At 33.7% G+C, this 19,948-nt stretch overlaps 1 protein-coding gene across 1 annotated transcript in view; it reads right to left on the bottom strand.

Moving 5' to 3' along the window:
• Positions 1–3,024: 3,024 nt before the first annotated feature.
• The window catches only part of LOC137925537 (solute carrier family 2, facilitated glucose transporter member 8-like), a 41,388-nt gene continuing 24,464 nt past the window's right edge, over positions 3,025–19,948 (bottom strand). Inside the window, exons 4-9 of the mRNA XM_068768996.1 lie at positions 13,865–13,981; positions 11,934–12,140; positions 9,635–9,767; positions 4,845–5,074; positions 4,161–4,355; positions 3,025–3,539 (exon numbers count right to left, since the gene is read on the bottom strand). Coding sequence (XP_068625097.1) covers positions 3,270–3,539; positions 4,161–4,355; positions 4,845–5,074; positions 9,635–9,767; positions 11,934–12,140; positions 13,865–13,981 — 1,152 coding nt within the window. The 3' untranslated portion in view covers positions 3,025–3,269. The remainder of the gene's footprint in view (positions 3,540–4,160; positions 4,356–4,844; positions 5,075–9,634; positions 9,768–11,933; positions 12,141–13,864; positions 13,982–19,948) is intronic.

Genomic DNA, 19,948 nt, shown 5'->3' with positions numbered 1-19,948 from the left:
CCCTCTATGTGCCATAGTACCACACTGCGATTGTCAATTCACATACAAAACGTGATGATTATAGTATAATCGTCCATAAATATCTTTGAGACAGGCCTGTCTTGCAGTGGGCATCTATGGGCAGAAAGATAGATGGCTCCCGAAAGATAAGTTTTATGTCAAAAACTCAGACAAACGCATTTTGTTATTTGAGTTTTTAATTCAAATTGCAAACCCGCGAGTACTGACTACATATTTTAAGCGAAGAGAGAAAGCCTAACGTGCACCACGTACATAAACTTCGCCAAAAGGGGTCACTACGCCGCGTGACTAGAAATCCTTCTTCTTAGAAGTGTAACCTTCCATACGGAACAGTCATACGTTATATTTTGATAGAGAACTCTCTACTTCTACACAGATAAAACCAATAGTCTTATGGGAGTTGAGCTTTGGGGCACAATCTATGACTTCAATATAACCAAAATTCATAAATCTTAGAACTTCATTCTTAAGCAAGTGTCCAATGCTCCTTGGTTTCTAAAAATGTCGAAAATGCACGAGTACTTTAAAATCAACACAATGCAACAGGAAACGAAACCCGGTTGCAAGAAATGTAAAGCGATACGTGAAAGTCATCCTAATCAACTTGCTGTGCAGGTGATCCCTCAGACAATGCGCCTGCTGAGGGAAAAACAAATTTTGGGCAATGATAGCATCAATTACATGCAGAGATATTTCTAACGGGGAATCGACGATTACCGTCCGTCATCTTCCAACACATCTATTCATAATCACGACTGATCGCATGGTACAGAAAAGAAAGATTTTTTTCATTAACTTGCATTCATATTTTGACAGATCAGTAACTATTCAATTTAGAATAAAAATTAAAATGTAGTAAAAAGTTATTTGATTTTTTATCAAAATTGTAACTAAAATGAAATATACTTATGAATATTATTAACATCAAAGTCAGTTTTAACATTACAATTTTAAAAGAAATATCATATCAATCAATAATAAAATATCATCATCAAGTTTAAAGTTCTATGCTAAGTTTTTAGATAGGACTTGGATTTTGCAAGTGGCGAGTTTATCATAAAGCGTAGTTGAAAAAAGTCTTATTATTCTAAGTTTCTATTCTTCAATATTCATTCACTCACCTATTAAAATATCGAGTTAAAATCTTTTTTATTTTTTATTTTAAATGTGAATTGTCGAATTTAAAGACAATTCCAATTTTTATGCTATAAACAATATATTTACTCTGGCCATTAACACTGTTACAATAAATAAAAAAACGTTATATAAAGTTTGAATTTAGAATTTGTCATTTTTATATTTATTATGTTCTCTGATTTTGGCGCCAATCGGTGTCAAATATTTAAGTGAAGTTAGGTTAAAGAGAACCGAATTTTTTATGATTTCTTACGTGGAAGGCTAAGATTTTTCAGTCTGCAAAAAGGCGATCAAAGTAGTGAAAGGAAAAATTTTAAGATTTATGGGAACGTAAAATTTTGTAAGGTATTAAAATAAATAAGCATTTAAAATAAACATATTTTATTGTCCTTCAGACGAACTTAAAGCTAATAATACCAGGATTTAAACAGTAATAATTCGTCATTAATATCACAAGTCAGAAGGCACAATGCGTTTATCTTTGAACAAATCTATTCATTTATATCTAAATACACAAATGGAACAATATCTTTTCATTTCCTTTTTTATATTACACAGATATTATACATAAGTAGTAGATCATTTATAACATTTCGTGAGCTGATATTGGCAATTTAATATTATAACAATATTGTTTAATTATATATTGTTTGTAATAATATAACTTTTGATTTAAAAAAATAATCAGGATATTATAAAAATCATTCCGTAAAAATTTCGCGGTGGTAAAACCTCTTATTTTTAATTTTATTTTAAAAGAAGAGAACCTGCAAATTAGTAGTGATTTACAAAGATTCAAATAAAAATTTTCGGCTAAAACCAAACTAAACCATAACAATTCAGAAGTAAGGTGTAAAAGCATATTTACATTTTTTTTTATTCTTTACGCATACAAAATTACACACCCAAATTACACTTATATCCCAAAAATAACCTCTTTTATAGTTACATATAAAAATGCTTTTACCTACAAGTTTTCCCTTACTTTTTTAATTATGGTTGTCACTATCAATCAAAATAAGCAGACTTAGTGTATATTTCATTTCCTGTCCAAAATAACCGATGGTTCTTCCGCCTTTATAAAATTCCCTAATTTTTGTTAATAACATTAGATTTGAAGCACCTTTAACAGTGACTAGGCTTTAGAGCTCTCTTGGGAGGTTTAGCTCAGGGCGACAAATTTCAATTGATTGGTCCCCAAATATAATTAAACGTTAATTACATGATCGATTAGTATTGACTTTAAAATTGAAACGGATTTCGTTATAAAACGCTTGAATAATTCGAAACTTTTTAAAACACTTGTATGACAAATTTATATATTCAATAGATTGATCCAAAATTTAATCATATCACTATTCATGATCATCACTGTCATTTCAGTCATAGGATGTCCACTGCAGATCACAGGCCTGACCGCTAAAATTAAAATAGGATCAGAGCAGCCTGCATCCAGAACCTTCTGATTTTCTTAATACAGACAGACGTTCTGTGACTGGTGTTGTTTGAATATACCATATTCACTACGCTTGGCAGGAGGGTTGGCAATCGCAGTGTGCTATTATGGTACGTAAAGAAAGTTGCTGAAAGTCTCAGCTATCACTATTTGTGTTAATAAATAAAGAGATTTTACTAACGATATACAGGCATACATTTGATCTAATTTTGGAATGATACTATTTTGTATATTTGAAGACAATAGTCAAGTAGGTTTAAGAAAATAGTGACTCATCATATTAACTAATATACCGTCTTTTACTTACAGTGGATAAACTATAAATCCATGTTCATAATGACCAGTTTTAAGCCCTTATAATTCGGTCAAGGGCTGTAGTTAAAGTCACTCTTTTCTTAACTCCAATATAAATAGATCTCATTATTTTTGCCATAAAGTACTTCATAAATTATAATCGATCTTATGTTTTGATATTTCATTTATATTATTAATTATTTAAAGGTAATTTTAATGACATTTTAAAATAATTTATTAACTATTCATTAAGTATCTTTGTTTTAAGAAATTAATATATTTTTGCGTTAAGTATTAAAAATGAACTATAACAATAAAAAAGGAATTGTAATTAATAATAATTTGTCAATTAACCTATAGTCTATAGACGACTAGACTCTTTTCCTATTTCAATGTCTTTCCTCTTTTCCTTCTTGCGGTCTAGAATAGCGTAAATCTCTTCTATACTTCGGTCTTTCGTCTCCGGAACGTAGAGAACCGTGTAGACGGTTCCAACGAAACAGACCAAAGAAAACATGATGAATACCCAATGGATGCCGAGAAGTTTTAGAAGTGGGTCGTAGGCTTTTGTTTGGAGAAAGTCGCTCAGCGCGTCCACGCTGCTCACGAATGAAGTAACCATACCACGGTGCTGTGAATAATAAAGATATATAACTCGGTCTAAAAAACTTGAAAAATATATATGTAACAGTCCGAATCGAGGTTTTTTATGGGGCTCCCCTAATTTTATTTCTAAAAGTAAAGTTAAAGCTATTTTAGGATCCGCAAAACATTCACCATTTATCAAAAAATTGACTTCATTATAAAAGTCAAAATAATATAAATTTTATAAAATAGAAACAATTTATAGCATACATCGACTTTCATTGAAACTACAGTTAGTTTATACTTAAGGGATCTACTCTATGAGGGGACCCCTCAAAGGATAAAAATATATAACACTCTTTGTGTCTCACTCTCTACTATCATCATGTACACCGTTAAACGCATGCTGCAAGTCATAGACTTCCCCAAAAGAATGCCACTCCCTGTATCCTATCCTGACCTGGACTATTAACTATATTAGCGATCCACCTGGCCTACGAGGCCTACCCTCGCTGCGTCTACCAGCTTGTGGTCGCCACTCGAGCACCTTTCAGTCCCAACGACTAACCTGAACCAGAACGAATTGTTCGAGCTATATTGGTAACTTTGATTTCCCATACCACAATAAAATAAATAAATAAAAGAAAGCACTTGTGCCTCCGCTTACCTGGAAAGAGAAGAGTTCCGAGGTGATGACATAGGGAACCGGCTGGTACCCTGCCGCGTCCGCAAATATGCAGAGACACATAGCCAGCACGGGTAACCAGCCCGGAAGCCAGATCGACATCGACGTTATGTAGAACCACGCGCCCAGCGCCAACATCGACAGCCCCGTCGCGAACGATGTACTCGCCAACAGCCACTGAAATATAACAATGTTTGAATAGATGTTTGTTTATTACCATTTCAGCAGTAGGACTTCCATTGCTATATCTAAGCCTCCTTCATGGATTTCTAATAAAAGCGGTTGTAAGTCTGTATACTGCGTTCTCCAAAGACGAGGAGATCCAGGACGTCTTGCGCTGGGCTTTCCGATGACCTGTCCGTTACCACTTCAACTTGCCAATGCGCTGGCTTTTGTTATGCAATGGTCACGTTCATAAAAAAGTCAATGCAAAACTGAGAGGCTCCAGAGTGGATTCTCGACCAATGCTGCTTACATAAGAGATTTAGACTAAGTTCCATATATACAAATACAAACTGCTAATACCACTTACATAGTTATTTGAAATAATATAGTGGAAAAAAAGGCCCCGTCCGCAAGAGTGGTTGAACCAGAGGCCGCAAAAATGGGGCACAGAAAAAATTACACTTAAATAGTAAGTCAAACCCAAAAATGCAACTCGTTTACCTTTCTCCCAGTCTTCTCCACAATGCAACTGGCGACTATTGATCCCAGCAGCTGTATCGCGCCGACGACGATAGTCTGTTTGTTGGGGCTGAGCTTCAGACTAATAGACTCAGAGGCCTGCTCGAAGATGGACCCGGCATACATGAGCACCACCAGGTAACCGCAAGTTTCTTGCGACAGCATCACATTCACTGCGATGCGGAACGCTTTGAACGTCGCTTTATCTTGAACTGGAAATGTTATCACATATTACGATGTAAAATAGAAACATACTAGAGTAATCAAGCCATTTTTTCGTACCCATACGATATTAACTCAGGTATAATGTCTGATGAATTACCTTGCAATAAATTTAAAAACTTTATTAAAATAAACTTGTAAAAAAACTTGATTGGATATTTTTTTTATTATAATTAAATTATGCAAATAGCTGGCAACGTATACCGCGATATTTTTGTCACAGCGCTTGTGTTAATTTAACTATAAATTGGAATTCTTGATAGAGTCAGGAAAATGGAAGGAAAGAGATCAAACGACCGTGGATATAGTCGACTTATATATAATAATTTTCTTTATGTGCATAATAATCTTAACACATATAAGAAGTTATGTTAACAATATAAATAAAGATAAGCTGGTAATACTTTACTCAAAACTACATGAAATTTGTAACTTGTTGTTGGTGATCGTGTACGATTTCACATCTGAATTGTCATGTAATAAATTTAAAAACTTCTAAAAATCCTATTTCAGTGTAAAACATTTTCTAAGTAATAATAGAGCTGTGGAATGAATTTCTCATTAAGGTTATTGTGAAAGTGTTTATAAAAATCAAATGGGGTCTTCTTCAGGTTGCGTTAGGAGCCTTCGTAGCATTGATTTGAAGGATTTCATTACAAGCGAGTTCAATCTGAATCTATTTTCTTTTAAATTCGCGCTCTTCTAGCATTCGTCTCGTGATGTATATATTGTATAAGTGGTCATAATAAATGATTCTATTTGGATAATAATATGAATAATACTTCAAATTATTAAAAGAAACAAAACACAAATTCAGAAAACATTAGTGTTTAAAAATAAGCTGCTGTTCTCGCGTCAAACCAATTTTTATGCACCGGCATCGTGCGAAGTAATATGACAACAATGCTGGCAATGAAGCTGTGTCAAGTTATTAACTGCTGTGTAAGCAAATATGCCATCGTACAGAATTTGAACAATCGAACGACTAACTCGACAAATGTTATATTATTAAACCGGTGCTTTAAGTAAGGTTAAGTTAAGGTTTAGTAACAATACGTTTCGAAAAGTCTGTAATGCACCCTTCCGATTGGTTTAACGAATGAATCTATATAGACGACTATCTAAGTGGATTTCGTGTATAATACAATCCGTTTTTAACTATATACACTACGTGTTGTTGTAATGCGTCTAAACCTTTTTTTAATGTTTGCGGTACGCGGAGCCAAGTCGGACACTAGCAATCGAGTGCAGCCAGATACATAGCCGCTTTCCCTACGCCCACAGCGACACCCATTTTAATAACAGAATCTAACATCTGTTAAATTTTAAAACACTACTCCTCCTACAGGTCTTAATATTTAGAAATACAGATTTTTCACAGTTGAGAACTAGTTTAAGATAGAAAAAAATAATATCCATAAATGGCAGTACATGTCAATACGAGAATATGATTAACATAGCACGTAGGGAAAACGTGAAACTTGATCAAGAGAAAGGCGAATAACGGCTAAGATCGGACTTTAAATTTGCATATGTAATGTTAAACTTGTACATATGATAAAAGGCAAGGCAAAATTTTGTTTTCTTAATGAACGGTTTTTGCTTTAAATTGCTGTGAAAATGTCACACATTTGTTTTCTATAATGTCAATTTATGATAATAAAAAAACACGTGATACTTTTGTTAGTAGAAAAAATTTGTTAACCTTAGGATGAATTGCATACAATTTGGAATCCAATGACCTTTTATCGACTGAAGGAAGTACCGAAATGTAAACACATCCAAATAGTAATACAGAAACATCAAAATGAATCTCTTTTCTTCTTGGAAACTTGTACGCTTAAGTATTGTAAAAAGCAAAGGATGGATGCATTTAAGATATGGTATTAGCGTCTAATGTAAAGAATTTTGTAGAAAGCGCATCGTATTAATTAGTCAATATTCAAAGAGCTCAAAATAAAGACCCGACTATCCACAGTTTACTTCCTATGAATCCATAAGTACTTCGATCATATTGCAGAAGAAAATCTGAAGACTTATAATTGTTGGTAATATAAATGATAAAAGGCCTTGTGGACGGTCACTTATTAGCAAGACTGACGAATCGAATTTGTAAGTTCTGTAGAAAACAGGAAATCCTGTAGATAAATGGAAGTGGAGACAGACATGACATGACATTGACTACGATCCTCAATCATGAGAAAAAGACTAAGAAGTGTTATATAATTTATAATTGATACTATACTACAGTAACTAATAATATATCATATATTATAGGGATCGGAAAGTAATGTCGCTTTCTTAAATTTAATTCACACAACTACATTTTTAACAAGTTTTTATTCCTAATCAACAATATATTCACCTTCGTTATCAACAACCTTTTGACATCTAGTATACAAGGTTTTCCAAGTACATAATGAGAATCAAATATCGACATGCGCAGAAACGACATTACTTTCCGGTCCCCCTAATATTTCAAAACACACTACCCAAATAAATCTGGTCTTAGTAGATCTAGGAAATAGCTGTTACCTCACGGATTTTTGTATTTTTTATATTATTCTTTGTATTTCACAATGCTAACATAAAGTTGTTAGAAAAACATTCACGATGTTTTTATTTAAATTAGTATCAACAAAAATTATTTTCTTAATTAAATACATAAGCAAACAAAAAATTAGAGCAAAGATAATAATGACAAAATAAACAAAAAAAGTCTTATATTATATAATACACATGAATTTATTAAACATAATCTGTGATCTACGATCGAAGTTGATAATAAGGTTCCAATACGCCTATTTTACATTCAATAATATCACTTTATTATCGTCCATACAATCGATGTAATCATATGGCGTGTTGTCATCGCATTGCTATAACTAGTTATCACGGGAATCAACTGCAAGTAATCGATTTAATGCCACACTGTACTGATCGAGCGGGGATACGGAATACGAATGTTTCGATCATACGCAATATACTATTTTAACAAATCAGTTTGATGGAGATAAACAATAGATTTTATCGATTTTTAAATACTGGACACTGGAGGAATGCAATCCCTGCAACACTTTTCTATTATATTTTATCGACATTTTAATTTTTTTTTAACATAGTGTTGATCTTTGTAATTATGTCGACATAGTAGTTTTTTTTTAATGGCCCCCGCTATTGGGAGCCTCTTGTACCCCCTTCATTATCTTCTTTTATACATCATATGATCTTTCGTTCTTATTATTTTTGCCACAATTCTTCTGTCTTTCCCTTTCGCTCTGTAACGCCTTTCATACATCCCTCATTACTCTTTTACATTTTTATTAGCTTTTATTTCTATCTATTACTTTGCTTATTATTTTTCTACAGAGTAGGAGGAAGTAGTGGTTATTTTACACACGGAGCTTATAACAGTGTTTTGCATTACTAGTACTTCTACATAAACAATTCTAAAGCAGTGTTTCACAACGCGGGGCTAACGCAAGGGGGCAATTTCATTGTTAAGAGAGACAAATCGAAAATAAACTCGACTCGATTTTAATCTTATCTCTTTAATATAAAAATTATTAATATAACATAGGGGACCATAATTTTAGAAATAATTATGTGGAGCATGGCACAAAAAAGGTAGGAAAACAGTGCTCTAAAGCAAGTGCAGTGTATAGAATGAATTTAATCAGTGATTTGCAGGTCAAACAAATTGTCATATGCAGTCTGTAGACAGAAGATAACTAAATAAATAATTATAATAAAGATATGTCATATCAAAACAAAAGATGTAAACTAACTGAAGGCAATTACTTTGCACTGAAGTAGACCAGACAGTGAGACGACTTGCAAAACAAACAAGAGATACTCGTATTTAATTTTAATGTTTAATGGGTTGCAGTTTTTTCTTTTTTCGAATTGCGAATTTTTAAAAAATATGTTTATGATATCGATATCTTACCTTTGTAATGTATTTTGTCTTTTCGTCCCTCATAATTTATTCATTTTTTAAAAGATTGCTTAAAAGCGGACTTAAAGTCATATAAATTTCACTATTAGGCAGCAGAGATATCAAGTAAATAGGAGTGTAAATGTTAATAAAATATATGTAATATTATGCTATACATACATGATAAATAGAGAGAATAGAAGAATAAAAAATAAACATAAAATGCAGATACACATTTACATTACTATATAGAACGCAATTAGAGAAATGGTTCAACGATTATACCGCCAATAGGTGCCAAAAAATATGTTCAAAAATCTCATCTAACTTCCTATGATGTTCCTTAATGAAATTACGAGCAAAGTAAATAGTTTACCTAATGATTTTCCTGATATTAATCATATCAATATATTTATATATTTCTAGAGTCTAGATCTATATTTGAAAAGTGTGATGATCTAATGGTTAAAGATTGCTATTTCAGAGTGTAGGTCGTGAGTTCAATTTTTAATTGCACACAAAATGTAAGCCAGGGATTGCCAAAAAAACTTTATTAAATATTTCATGAAGCGATCACGAGTCTGATCAAAATCTTAAGATAATTAAAACTTACTTATGCTCTTCCAGCTGGCTTTTTTCGTAGATTTTGCGATTTCTTCCTCTCTTTCGAGCTGCTGCACCGCCTCTTCCAAGTTCTTATCGTCTACACTCGTGTTTCTCAACCAGGCCAATGCAGCTCGTGCTTCCTGGGGGATTATTATTTATTTACTACACTGAACCGTTGTCTTTGTCATTATAAATGTTTTAACCTACATCTATTAACCCTTGATGTAAACTGTAGTTCATTTTTAACAGGTAAACATAATTTCTTTGAACTTATATGCAAATTATTTTTATTGATTATAATGATTACTTCTAATATTTATATCATGATAATGATAGTGTATAATATTAGATGTATTATCGACCAAAATATCTTAATATCTCAAGACGAAGGTCTGTGACCAGTGCGTATTATCGGTGATGGATTAAAACGTAGTAGTTTATGAAGGCTGAAGATCACCCAGAGAGAAATGGAGAGGACCACGCTCGGACCTGAGCAGTCATAGCCCAAAAGTAGACTTACGATCGTAGGTTGTAGGTTCGAATCGCGGGATACAATATTAAGTAAGTAAGAAAAGGACCAATATTTAGCCACTTCCGCACATGCCGTGGTAGTCGTGCAACAAAGTGCACCGCCCGCTAGCCCGCTGATAAATGCGTATGCGGCAAACAATGCGAATCACACAACCGCCACCGCCAAACTATTCAACACGTGGTTAACCCCTCCACGGGGCATCTTCAGGAGTTATGTTACACCGATTAACCGATTACCACTGCTCACAAAGAATTTTTCAGAGGATGGGTAGCAGCATCCTCTGTGTAGCCTTAATACCACGCTATGATCGCCATCCTGACTGTCAAGCGTGGCGATTATGGCATATCCCTCATAGATAGATATCTTTGGGGGAGGCCTATCCCTTGCAGTGGATGTCTATCGGCTGACATGATTTATCCATCTATAATTGAAGATGCAGTAAATTACAACCATTTTAATCATATGAAGTTGTATGTACCTTTTTTGTATTCTTTAGATTAGAAATTCCCAAAGAAACAAACATACAATTGAACGTGTATATACTGTTTAAACAGCCGAAGTAAACAAAACAGTATCAAGTAAAATCATAGATTCAAATCTAAAGTAATGTAGAGTGTAATAAAAAAGACAATAATAAAGGCTTCATTTATTATTTTGTTTGTCGAGGACAATCAAGCCTTGTATCCTTAACACAAATATTACGATTCGTAGTCTTAAGAAATTACGTCTGGTTTGAGAATTATTCTTCATTCATAAAAAAGTTAGAATTTTAATTTATCTTAAACATAGTAGAGATATTTTCAAATTTTCCAAATCAAACGTTGTTTTCATAGCATCCTCTCTTATTGTGTTATAATAATGAGCAGTACTTCTAATATTAATTCAATATTTATAAAATACAGCTGTAGAGGCCATTTTTATCTTAAAAGATAAATATTCCCTAAAAGGTGCTTTTAAAGAAAGTTGTATTCTAACTTTTGCTTCACAATACGTTTTTAACAACATATAATTTATGCGACATAATTTCAAATTTTATGTAAAAATTTTTACAAACACATGAAGTACGAGAGTTAAAAATATTCGTAACGCTAAAATTTCGTCTTCAAAGCATTAACAATCACCGTTCTGAGTGTACGCATATATAATAAAGTTCCGCGATATATCTTGGTACTTCCTTTTCTTAGTTCTAATTTAAAATTATATTATTAATCAAATCTTATAGCTTTCAAGAGTTTTTAGCAGACCGAAATGTGTGGCACTTGGCTGACATATTTACATAGTTGGTATCATAATGTAGTTGTATAGATGTCGACTGCAAGGCTTCCCACAAAGATATCTATGGGGGAAAAAACAATAATCGCCTTGCATGACAGGCGGGTTGACGACCGCAGTGTGATATTATTTTATGCACAGGACACTGCTGCCCATTCTCGGGAATCTTGTTTTTGAGCAGTGGCAATCGTATATAACTAATGCACAAAGTGTTAATAACATAAAATTTTGTCCCGGTAATCGAGCCCGCGACCTCCGATAACAATTCTTTGACCTCTGCCGCTGGGCTACTACTGCTATATTATATTGTATACATCAAAAATTGTTAAATTTCATTTTTAAAAGCAACTGTTGAGTTTCCGACACAGCAAATCAGCGTCACGAGCCAGTTGTACTACTTATAATGTTAAAACAATCGACGATTCAAAAGCATATAAATGCCTACTCGAATAAATAATTTTGAATTTTCAGTTTTGCTGATCACTATTGTTTGATTACATACCTTGAATTTGCCTTGTTTTACAAGAAAGACAGGTGTCTCAGGCATCGCGAGGAATGCGAACATGTGCAGCACCGGCACCGCAGTGCATATCCACATCACCGCATCGAACGACATCACATCTCCCGCAACGTACACCACCAGGTAACCGAGGTTCTGCGACAGAATGAAAAGAGAGCCCAGTGCACCTCTCACGTTGTCCGATGCAATCTGTTGGATAATAAACAATTAAATCAATGCATATTCCATTTGCCTATAAAGCGGACAGATGAACTTGTTAAAGTCATCCGCTTGCAATCGGTATTATTGTAAATCTACGGAGAAAGTCTATATCCAGCATTAAATGTCCTTCTGCTGGAATGATAGTGATGATAGTATATATCATTTAAAATTCTGGAGATGCCCAGAATCAGAACTAGGCGACCGTTGAGGCCAAAAGGTTTTCGAATTGCGAACACATGTCGATAGACGCGGTGTGGATGGGTATGTAGTAATCCGTATTTTGATAACAGTTTTTATGTATAACGTCATTTATTATTTCTGAAACCATTGATTATTGGATGGGGTATCGTCGTCGTCGTTTTAGACCAAAGGCGCCCACTGTAAGGCCTAGGCCTCCCCCAAAGATATTTTTATGGGGGGATATGCCTTAATCAACGCTTGTTGTTGTAGTTGATATTATAATGTGTCGTTATCGTTTCAGCCCATAGACACCTACTGCAAGACGTAGACCTACCTCAAAGATATCTATGTGGGATATACAATATTCGCTATGCTTGTCAGAGTTGACGATCCCAGTCTGATGTTATTTTATGCACAGGATGCTACTGCCCATCCTCTGGAAACTTGTTTGTGAACAGGTATAATACCATGTAGTTCATGCACAAAGTGGGAGTTATATAAGATTGTACCCCGGGAATCGAAACCGCGACTTATGACCATAAGTCTCAGTCCGCTGTGTTTTCACTGCTCCATATATAATAGATAGGGTGTAACATACATTAATTGACAGAAAACGACCTATACATTTACTTTTTTAAAGCAAGAAAAGGACCAATATTTAGCCACTTCCGCACATGCCGTGGTAGTTGTGCAATAAAGTGTACCACCCGCCAGCCCGCTGATAAATGTGTATGCGTCAAACAATGCGAATTACACAACTGCCACCGTCAAATCACTCAACACGTGTTTCACCCCCCGACGGGGCATCATCAAGAGTTATGTTACACCGATTAGTGCCAAACACAGAGTCGCATTGCGGAAGTAGCTAAATATTGGTACTTTTCTTACTTAGGATGGACTTCCGCAAGGTAACGCCTGATTCCATTAAAATTTTTAAAGCATTTAAACCTATAATCGACCAATTTTCGAACCATGCTGTGTTCATATACATTTTATAAGTATGTTGGTGGGTGTAGTTGCGACGAAGTTATTTTATAATTGATCAGCAATAATCTACTATACTAATATTTATGTATTCCGTTGAACCAAATAAAGACCATGTTTATTTTATAATCACGATTCAAACATGGCGTTCTGCTGATTAGTCATACGTGCTGTTTGCTAAAAAATGGACCACCACCAAGACTTTATAAAATCAAAACCCTGCACATTCCTTCATGACATCGTAATAAATATATTGTTTGTCTATCACTACTTGTCAATTACAGGATACAAAATTGAATTGGACAATGACAAATGAATGACTAATTTCGAATTAAAATTGTGTTAGCTATAATTTGAAATAAATTTGAATTTGGAATCTAACTACGTGTCAGCAATTTTAATTCAAAGTTGCCAGTATAGAAAAATGCAATACAATAGTTAAGGACATGATACATAACAAAACATTACATATTAGGTCAAGTACTCAATCGAAATAGAGAATAGAGCGTTATTCAAATCACGTTTAATCTTTTACAAGTGGTACTCACCTCCTTTAGGTAGAGGGGCGTGACGACATAACAGCCCGAACACGCCAGTCCGGCCACTACGCGTGAGGTGATAAGCGCCCAGGGTCGTAGAGAGAACAACGTTATCGCCCAGCAGATCTGATGAGAGAAAAAATTATGACATATTTATAATTTAGAGCTTCTGCATAGTTATCATTTCAACCATAGTATCACGTCAACTGTTAGATGTATGCCTCCCCCACAAATTTCGTAAAGAGTATACAGTAAACTTTCTACTTACTGAATTACGCTTACTGGTTTTAAAATTTTATAAATTGTGTACAAAATATCAACAAATAAAGTCGATTATTTTAACTACTAAACAAGGACATATGATTCAAATAACAAGATTTAGTTTGCACTTTCACTATTGGCACAATTTACTAATAACCAAGGTATTAGCTCTGCATAACATGATTCATAAAAGTTTTTTCCCGTCGATGATTACTTTTAATATCTAGGTGCCAGTCAAAAGATGACTGCATAGGCTTTAAGATTCTGAAGTGGTGATCAAGGATTGACAAGCGTAGTGTAGGAGATCCGCCTACAAGGTTCAAGTTATTAAAGTCTTCAGAAATCACTGGGCTCAGGTCGCTTCCAACTGATTCCATTCGGGATCCATAGGGGAGGCTCCTACGGTTGAAATGATGATGATGATGATATTTCAAGCAACGGAACGTCTTTGAAAGACGAACATATTATTACAATTTTCATCAGAGACTAAAACTACTACAAATAATGTACACTCCTATGTACTTAAATATATTTATAACACCGTCCAAAAATTCCATTAAATAATTATATAGCCATATCTCAAGATAAATATTCTTAGAGTCCACAGTACAGAACCAGTCTTTAATCAGACAATCTGCATACCTGTGTTCTAAGAAAAAGTTTGTTTTTTAATTGGAACGTGTATGTATGTGGTAGGCGAAGATAACACCAAATAAACTATCACTCAATGTATTGCCTTCTAAGAAGGCCTGTTGGATATACCGTATTTATTTAAATATATTTTAGTTATCAGATCAGCCATCAAAACTATGTTTTAATTGGAATTACTTTACCAAGAAATCGTTTTTAATTTGAAATAATGTGGAATAAAATTAATATTTTTTTTATTTTATATGAAATCGCTATAGAAACGCAAATTGAAAAAACAGTTAAAAATTTAGAATATATTGATGCAAAGACGGTTTTTTTAGAAATAAACGATAACTTTTGACGAAGTCTATATAACAGACTATAAAACTATATAAGAGGTAAAACTAAATAATTTGTAAATAAACCCAACATCGCTAAAATCTACACAACAACATACCTAACACTATATACCAGTGCTCTGCAACCGGTGTGCCGTAGGTCAAATACAACTGTTCTACGGAAAAAATTAATAAATTGAAATTTAACAATTTTTCATTGTACATATTTTGTATTTGAGACACAGTTGCACATCACGTTCACTCGTGTCTCGAATTTAGCTTTCGGTGTGCCAGATTCTAGGAAAGATTTTAGTGTGCCGTAAATGAGAAAAGGTTGAGGAGCACTGCTATATACTACAGCTCATTTCACTTATTTACATATAAAGTTTTTAAATAAAAAAAAACTAATTTATATTTTCTATTGTAATGGGACAGGTCAATAATTTCTGGCACTAAGCCTTTGGGACAGATAGTAAAAAAATAATCAAGTTTAATGCGTAATTTAATATTTTAATTGATAACAAATGAACTAAACATTAACCCCCTTTAAAGCTTCTACACTTATAACCAAACTGTATGAAAATAATCCCAATTTCCCTTGGCTTTGCCATAACTTGGGGAACGGCTTTACCGATTTCATTCATTACTTTTTTAGAAATTTAGTAATACTTTTAAAGACATATTCCTTATAAAAAAATTTTCAATGCCTCTTAAATTTGCAATGTCGATAAATAAATCACAAGAACAATCGTTAAGTGTTTTTGTCATCTATTTCGAAAATACATATTTTTTAATATGACCAATTGTAAGTCACTTGTTCCCGTGTTGAAAAAGTACCTTTACTTATTTACGCACCATAAAATAGAAATAATAATCATGTGTATAAAATATGACTATTATTTTTAAATAACATTTTTGATTAAGACTAAAATTTATTACTCATAGCTAAGAACGTCTGCTGGTTAAACCAGTCATAAAAATTATTAAGTCTTTCCAGAAAAACGTAAGAGATGTATTACGGAGAATATAAGTTTTATAAATAACACACTGTTAGATATTCGATACGGATCAATAAAGAAAATAATAATGTACAATCACGTACATTAAACGTGGTACTATTAACTTGATTAACTTGTGAACTTTACGGCCCTGTAGTAAGTCAAAATTTCAAAGTATTGTACATAAATTTATGTGTTTGATTGTACTGAAGCGAGTTTCGTGATAAATACAAGACGGATAATTATCGTTAGTACATTCACTGGTAACGGTTGGTTACGACCGCAATGATTTGTGTCAAGTTTAATTATTATTAAAGGTCGCTTTAAGCCAATTTCAGCTTTATGAGCGAGGTCTAAGGTTACTAACAATAAAAGCTTTAGCGCAAACAATACTAATAGTTCAAAGATATAAAACTACTTTAAGGGTTCCTTCTTTGATTACGACTGATAAATCTTTAACAAAGTATGTATCCCGGGAAGCGAAAGATCGGTCATCGTGACGATCTTTCGGAGAGACCTATATCTTGCAGTGGGCGTCTATCGATTGACATGATAATGATAATATAACCTTAAGTGGTACTGTAATATCCGTAGGCAAAATGTAAAGCATTCTCCATATAAACTTAAGTTGCAAGTTTTTAAAAATAAAATTGAACTTATAATAAATTTAATTTATTTATTAGTTTAATGTATTCCATATCATACGTAGGTAATCATTTCTAACAATACAGAGTTGTAATACAGTTCATGTTTTAGTCTCTAAAATGTTTTTGGCGGGCCGCTCAAAATGTACTTATTAATAATTTACAAAACTTTATAATATATAACTTTAGAAAATACATAAATTTTAATGGAAAATAAAAAAAATAAAGGTAAGTACGGAAAAATAAATATACATGAAAATTTTAATGAGAAGTAATTTTAATTAGGCTACATGTACGCACGAAATAAAACGACTGACAAAACGTCATATAGGTAGTGTGGACAGAGATAATGCTCTACAAAGCCGAAATTAGACGATTGTCTCTTTCCAAAGGTCGATGTGCAATATTTATCGCCGGGTACTGTAAATATAATACGGGGGCAGCTTTCTAATCGTGCATCACTCAGCTTTAATCGATCGTTATTATTAAATAATTGTTTCAGTGTATCACGTACTAGCATTTTATTATAATTAATTTTATAATAATACATTGTGAGAAATGTGAGAAAGAAATTCAATAAATTCAATTTTAGAAATGCTTGGCGGGTCGTATAAACATGTTTATCGGGCACATGTTGCTCTTCCCTGTAATTGATAATTGGTTTTTTAAGCACTCAATTTTATTCTTTTGAGCACAAGTTCATTTCTTTGCTACTGCATTAATAACGAAGAGTCAAATGATAACTAGAATAACAAGTAGATCGGTGAATAGAATAACGATGGTATAAGCATTAATTTTCATTAATTGCGAAGAATTTTCGAAATATAAGCTTTTAAGAACAAGCGGAGTATTTACGTCTTATTGTTAGTAACACGTTTAAAAGAATTTGCAACCTCATTTCGCACTTTTATATATTCATGTTATTCATTTATGCGTATTATTATCAACACAGTATCATTTACAATGATCAGTTGTATGCGTTTGATTTATTACATATTTGCGATAATAATATCAAGGCCTTTAACTGACGACGTGTATTAAATTGAAATTCCACTTTTTTGTCGGAATGCTAAATGCGTCGTCAGTGACAGCCCATGCCAAAGGTCCCCCCCCCCCCCCCCGTCTCGTCAGCTCACTCTCGCGCTTACCTAAGCGACCCAAGGTCTCGATGGCTTTCCAATCCGGTAATGTAGTAGAATATAGCGACCCGAGTCAATGGTTCTATTGGAGTCTCTGAGCTTTACTATTTAAAAAAAAGGTTTAGGATCTGCGTCATCGGACGCTGCATCATTAAGCCCGCGACAACTGCAAAAGTCATTTGAGCAACTAGTACTTACCAAAAAAACTTAGTGAGTCATTACAATAAATTAATTAACACTAATTGTCAAACTCTGGTTCATTTAAAAAATAACGGTTTTCATCAGAAATGTGATAACCGAATGGATATTTACCAAATACAGGAAATATAATGAAATCAATAATAATATAAAGCGATCGAAAAAGTTATAATACCTCGTGGTAATACCAACTTTAACCGCAAAGTTCCAAGAAAAACATCCGACTTTGTAATATTTTTTTTTAAAAATCCTTGTGCAATATTTGTTTAATTCTTGAAGAATTAATCCCCGAGTATTTTTTTTTTTGTAATGAAAGTTGAAAGAACACGAGCCGTTCACTAATAGTCAGTGATACATGAGGTAATGAGAAGATACGTAGTCGAGAAAAAGTAATTGACATCGCTCAGCGAATTGACCAGTTGGAGTCGCATTGAGCAGGTCACATAGCGCGCAGAACAGATGGCTGCTGGAGGCTTAAGTTTCTCAAGTAGACGCAACGGACCGACAAGCGCAGCCTCTGCCTAAGGCATTTTTAAGGTGGAAGGACGCTGAATGCAAGTTGCTTAAAACCGATCCTATTAGTAATTCATCGGAGATGCTTATGTCTAGCAGTATCAAAGACCCTTCTCTTCTTGTTGAAACTTTTTATCTTCTACATTTTATCTTTTTGCTTTCCAGAAAAAGATTATTTTAATAAAATTAATATTATATTCAAATCGGGAAGATAAACCAGCAACGTATCTTGTTGACGGGAAACAAATTCCTTTGAACAACATTTAATGTTGGATCATGTCTCTGTGACAATTATAAAGGATTTCCATCAATAGATGTATCTTACTGCACTCGGTATACCGTATATAACTCGGTATACCGTAATAACATATTTGTAATATATTACAAATATGTTATTCGAATCATTAGAAGCTAATAATCTAATCGTCTAATACCTGTGTGACATTGCTGTGATTTTTAAAATACCTCAACAAACGCAACTATGCATGAAGCCTTTTTTTCCACTGATTACATTAAGAATAAAAGTCTATGACCGTGAGAAGTACTTGACTTAAAAAGAATAATTAAATCTAATAATTACAAAAATTATCTAAGTTATTGTTGTTAGCCCGGGGGCTTTTACAGCTTCGTCGGAGCTGATTTCACGGAGAGGAATGGTCCGTGAACTTAAAAAAGCTAGACAGGCGCGTACCAGTTGTATGAAGTCGTTTGTACGTAATTGAGTAGGTCTATGTAGTGTTGATGTTGTATGTATGCGCCTTCGGACGGCCGCGTGGACCACAGGTGAGCCAAGGAGGGATCCGAATCCTAATTCGGGTTGCCCACGCTGTTCGCGGTTAGGAAGCGGGCGGCCGCTCCCTAGAAACGAGTGTTGTGGTATGGTTAGTACAGTTTGGTTTTGTATAATCCGATGTCCTGTGCGGAGATATATTAATGGTCACAGGAAGTCTTTAATGCGGGGGTCACAAGACCAGTGATTGTGGCAATCTTTTGGTGGTTAGGCCTTGTAGAGAGCGTCCTTAGCTAGAAAGGATAAATCAAAATTGTCTACCTCACTAAATTTTGTCCTAATAATAAATGGAATAAATTACCATAATATTCTTCTAGCACGTATTTGTCTTTGTTGGCAACTTCAACGTAATCATATTTCGTTTACACCTTGTGTTCTTATAGTGTGTAAATGAGTTTCTCTTGTCCAAATAAGTACAGTCCGCCGTTTTATTATATCTACACCACCTGTCTACTGACTACGGTCCACAACTGTATTGTTTATTTTTTACTATATATTTCGTGTTTGCACTGTTCGAATTTAGCGTTTGGTTGTAATTAGTTGTACAAGTTATTCTTAACTAGTGTGTATGGTTTATATTAT

Source organism: Battus philenor, unplaced genomic scaffold, assembly GCF_028537555.1.
Source record: "Battus philenor isolate CCGP_79_NKW_IND1 unplaced genomic scaffold, ilBatPhil1.0.hap1 SCAF_27, whole genome shotgun sequence".
Lineage (NCBI taxonomy): Eukaryota > Metazoa > Arthropoda > Insecta > Lepidoptera > Papilionidae > Battus > Battus philenor.
This window is presented reverse-complemented; position numbering and strand designations above follow the sequence as displayed.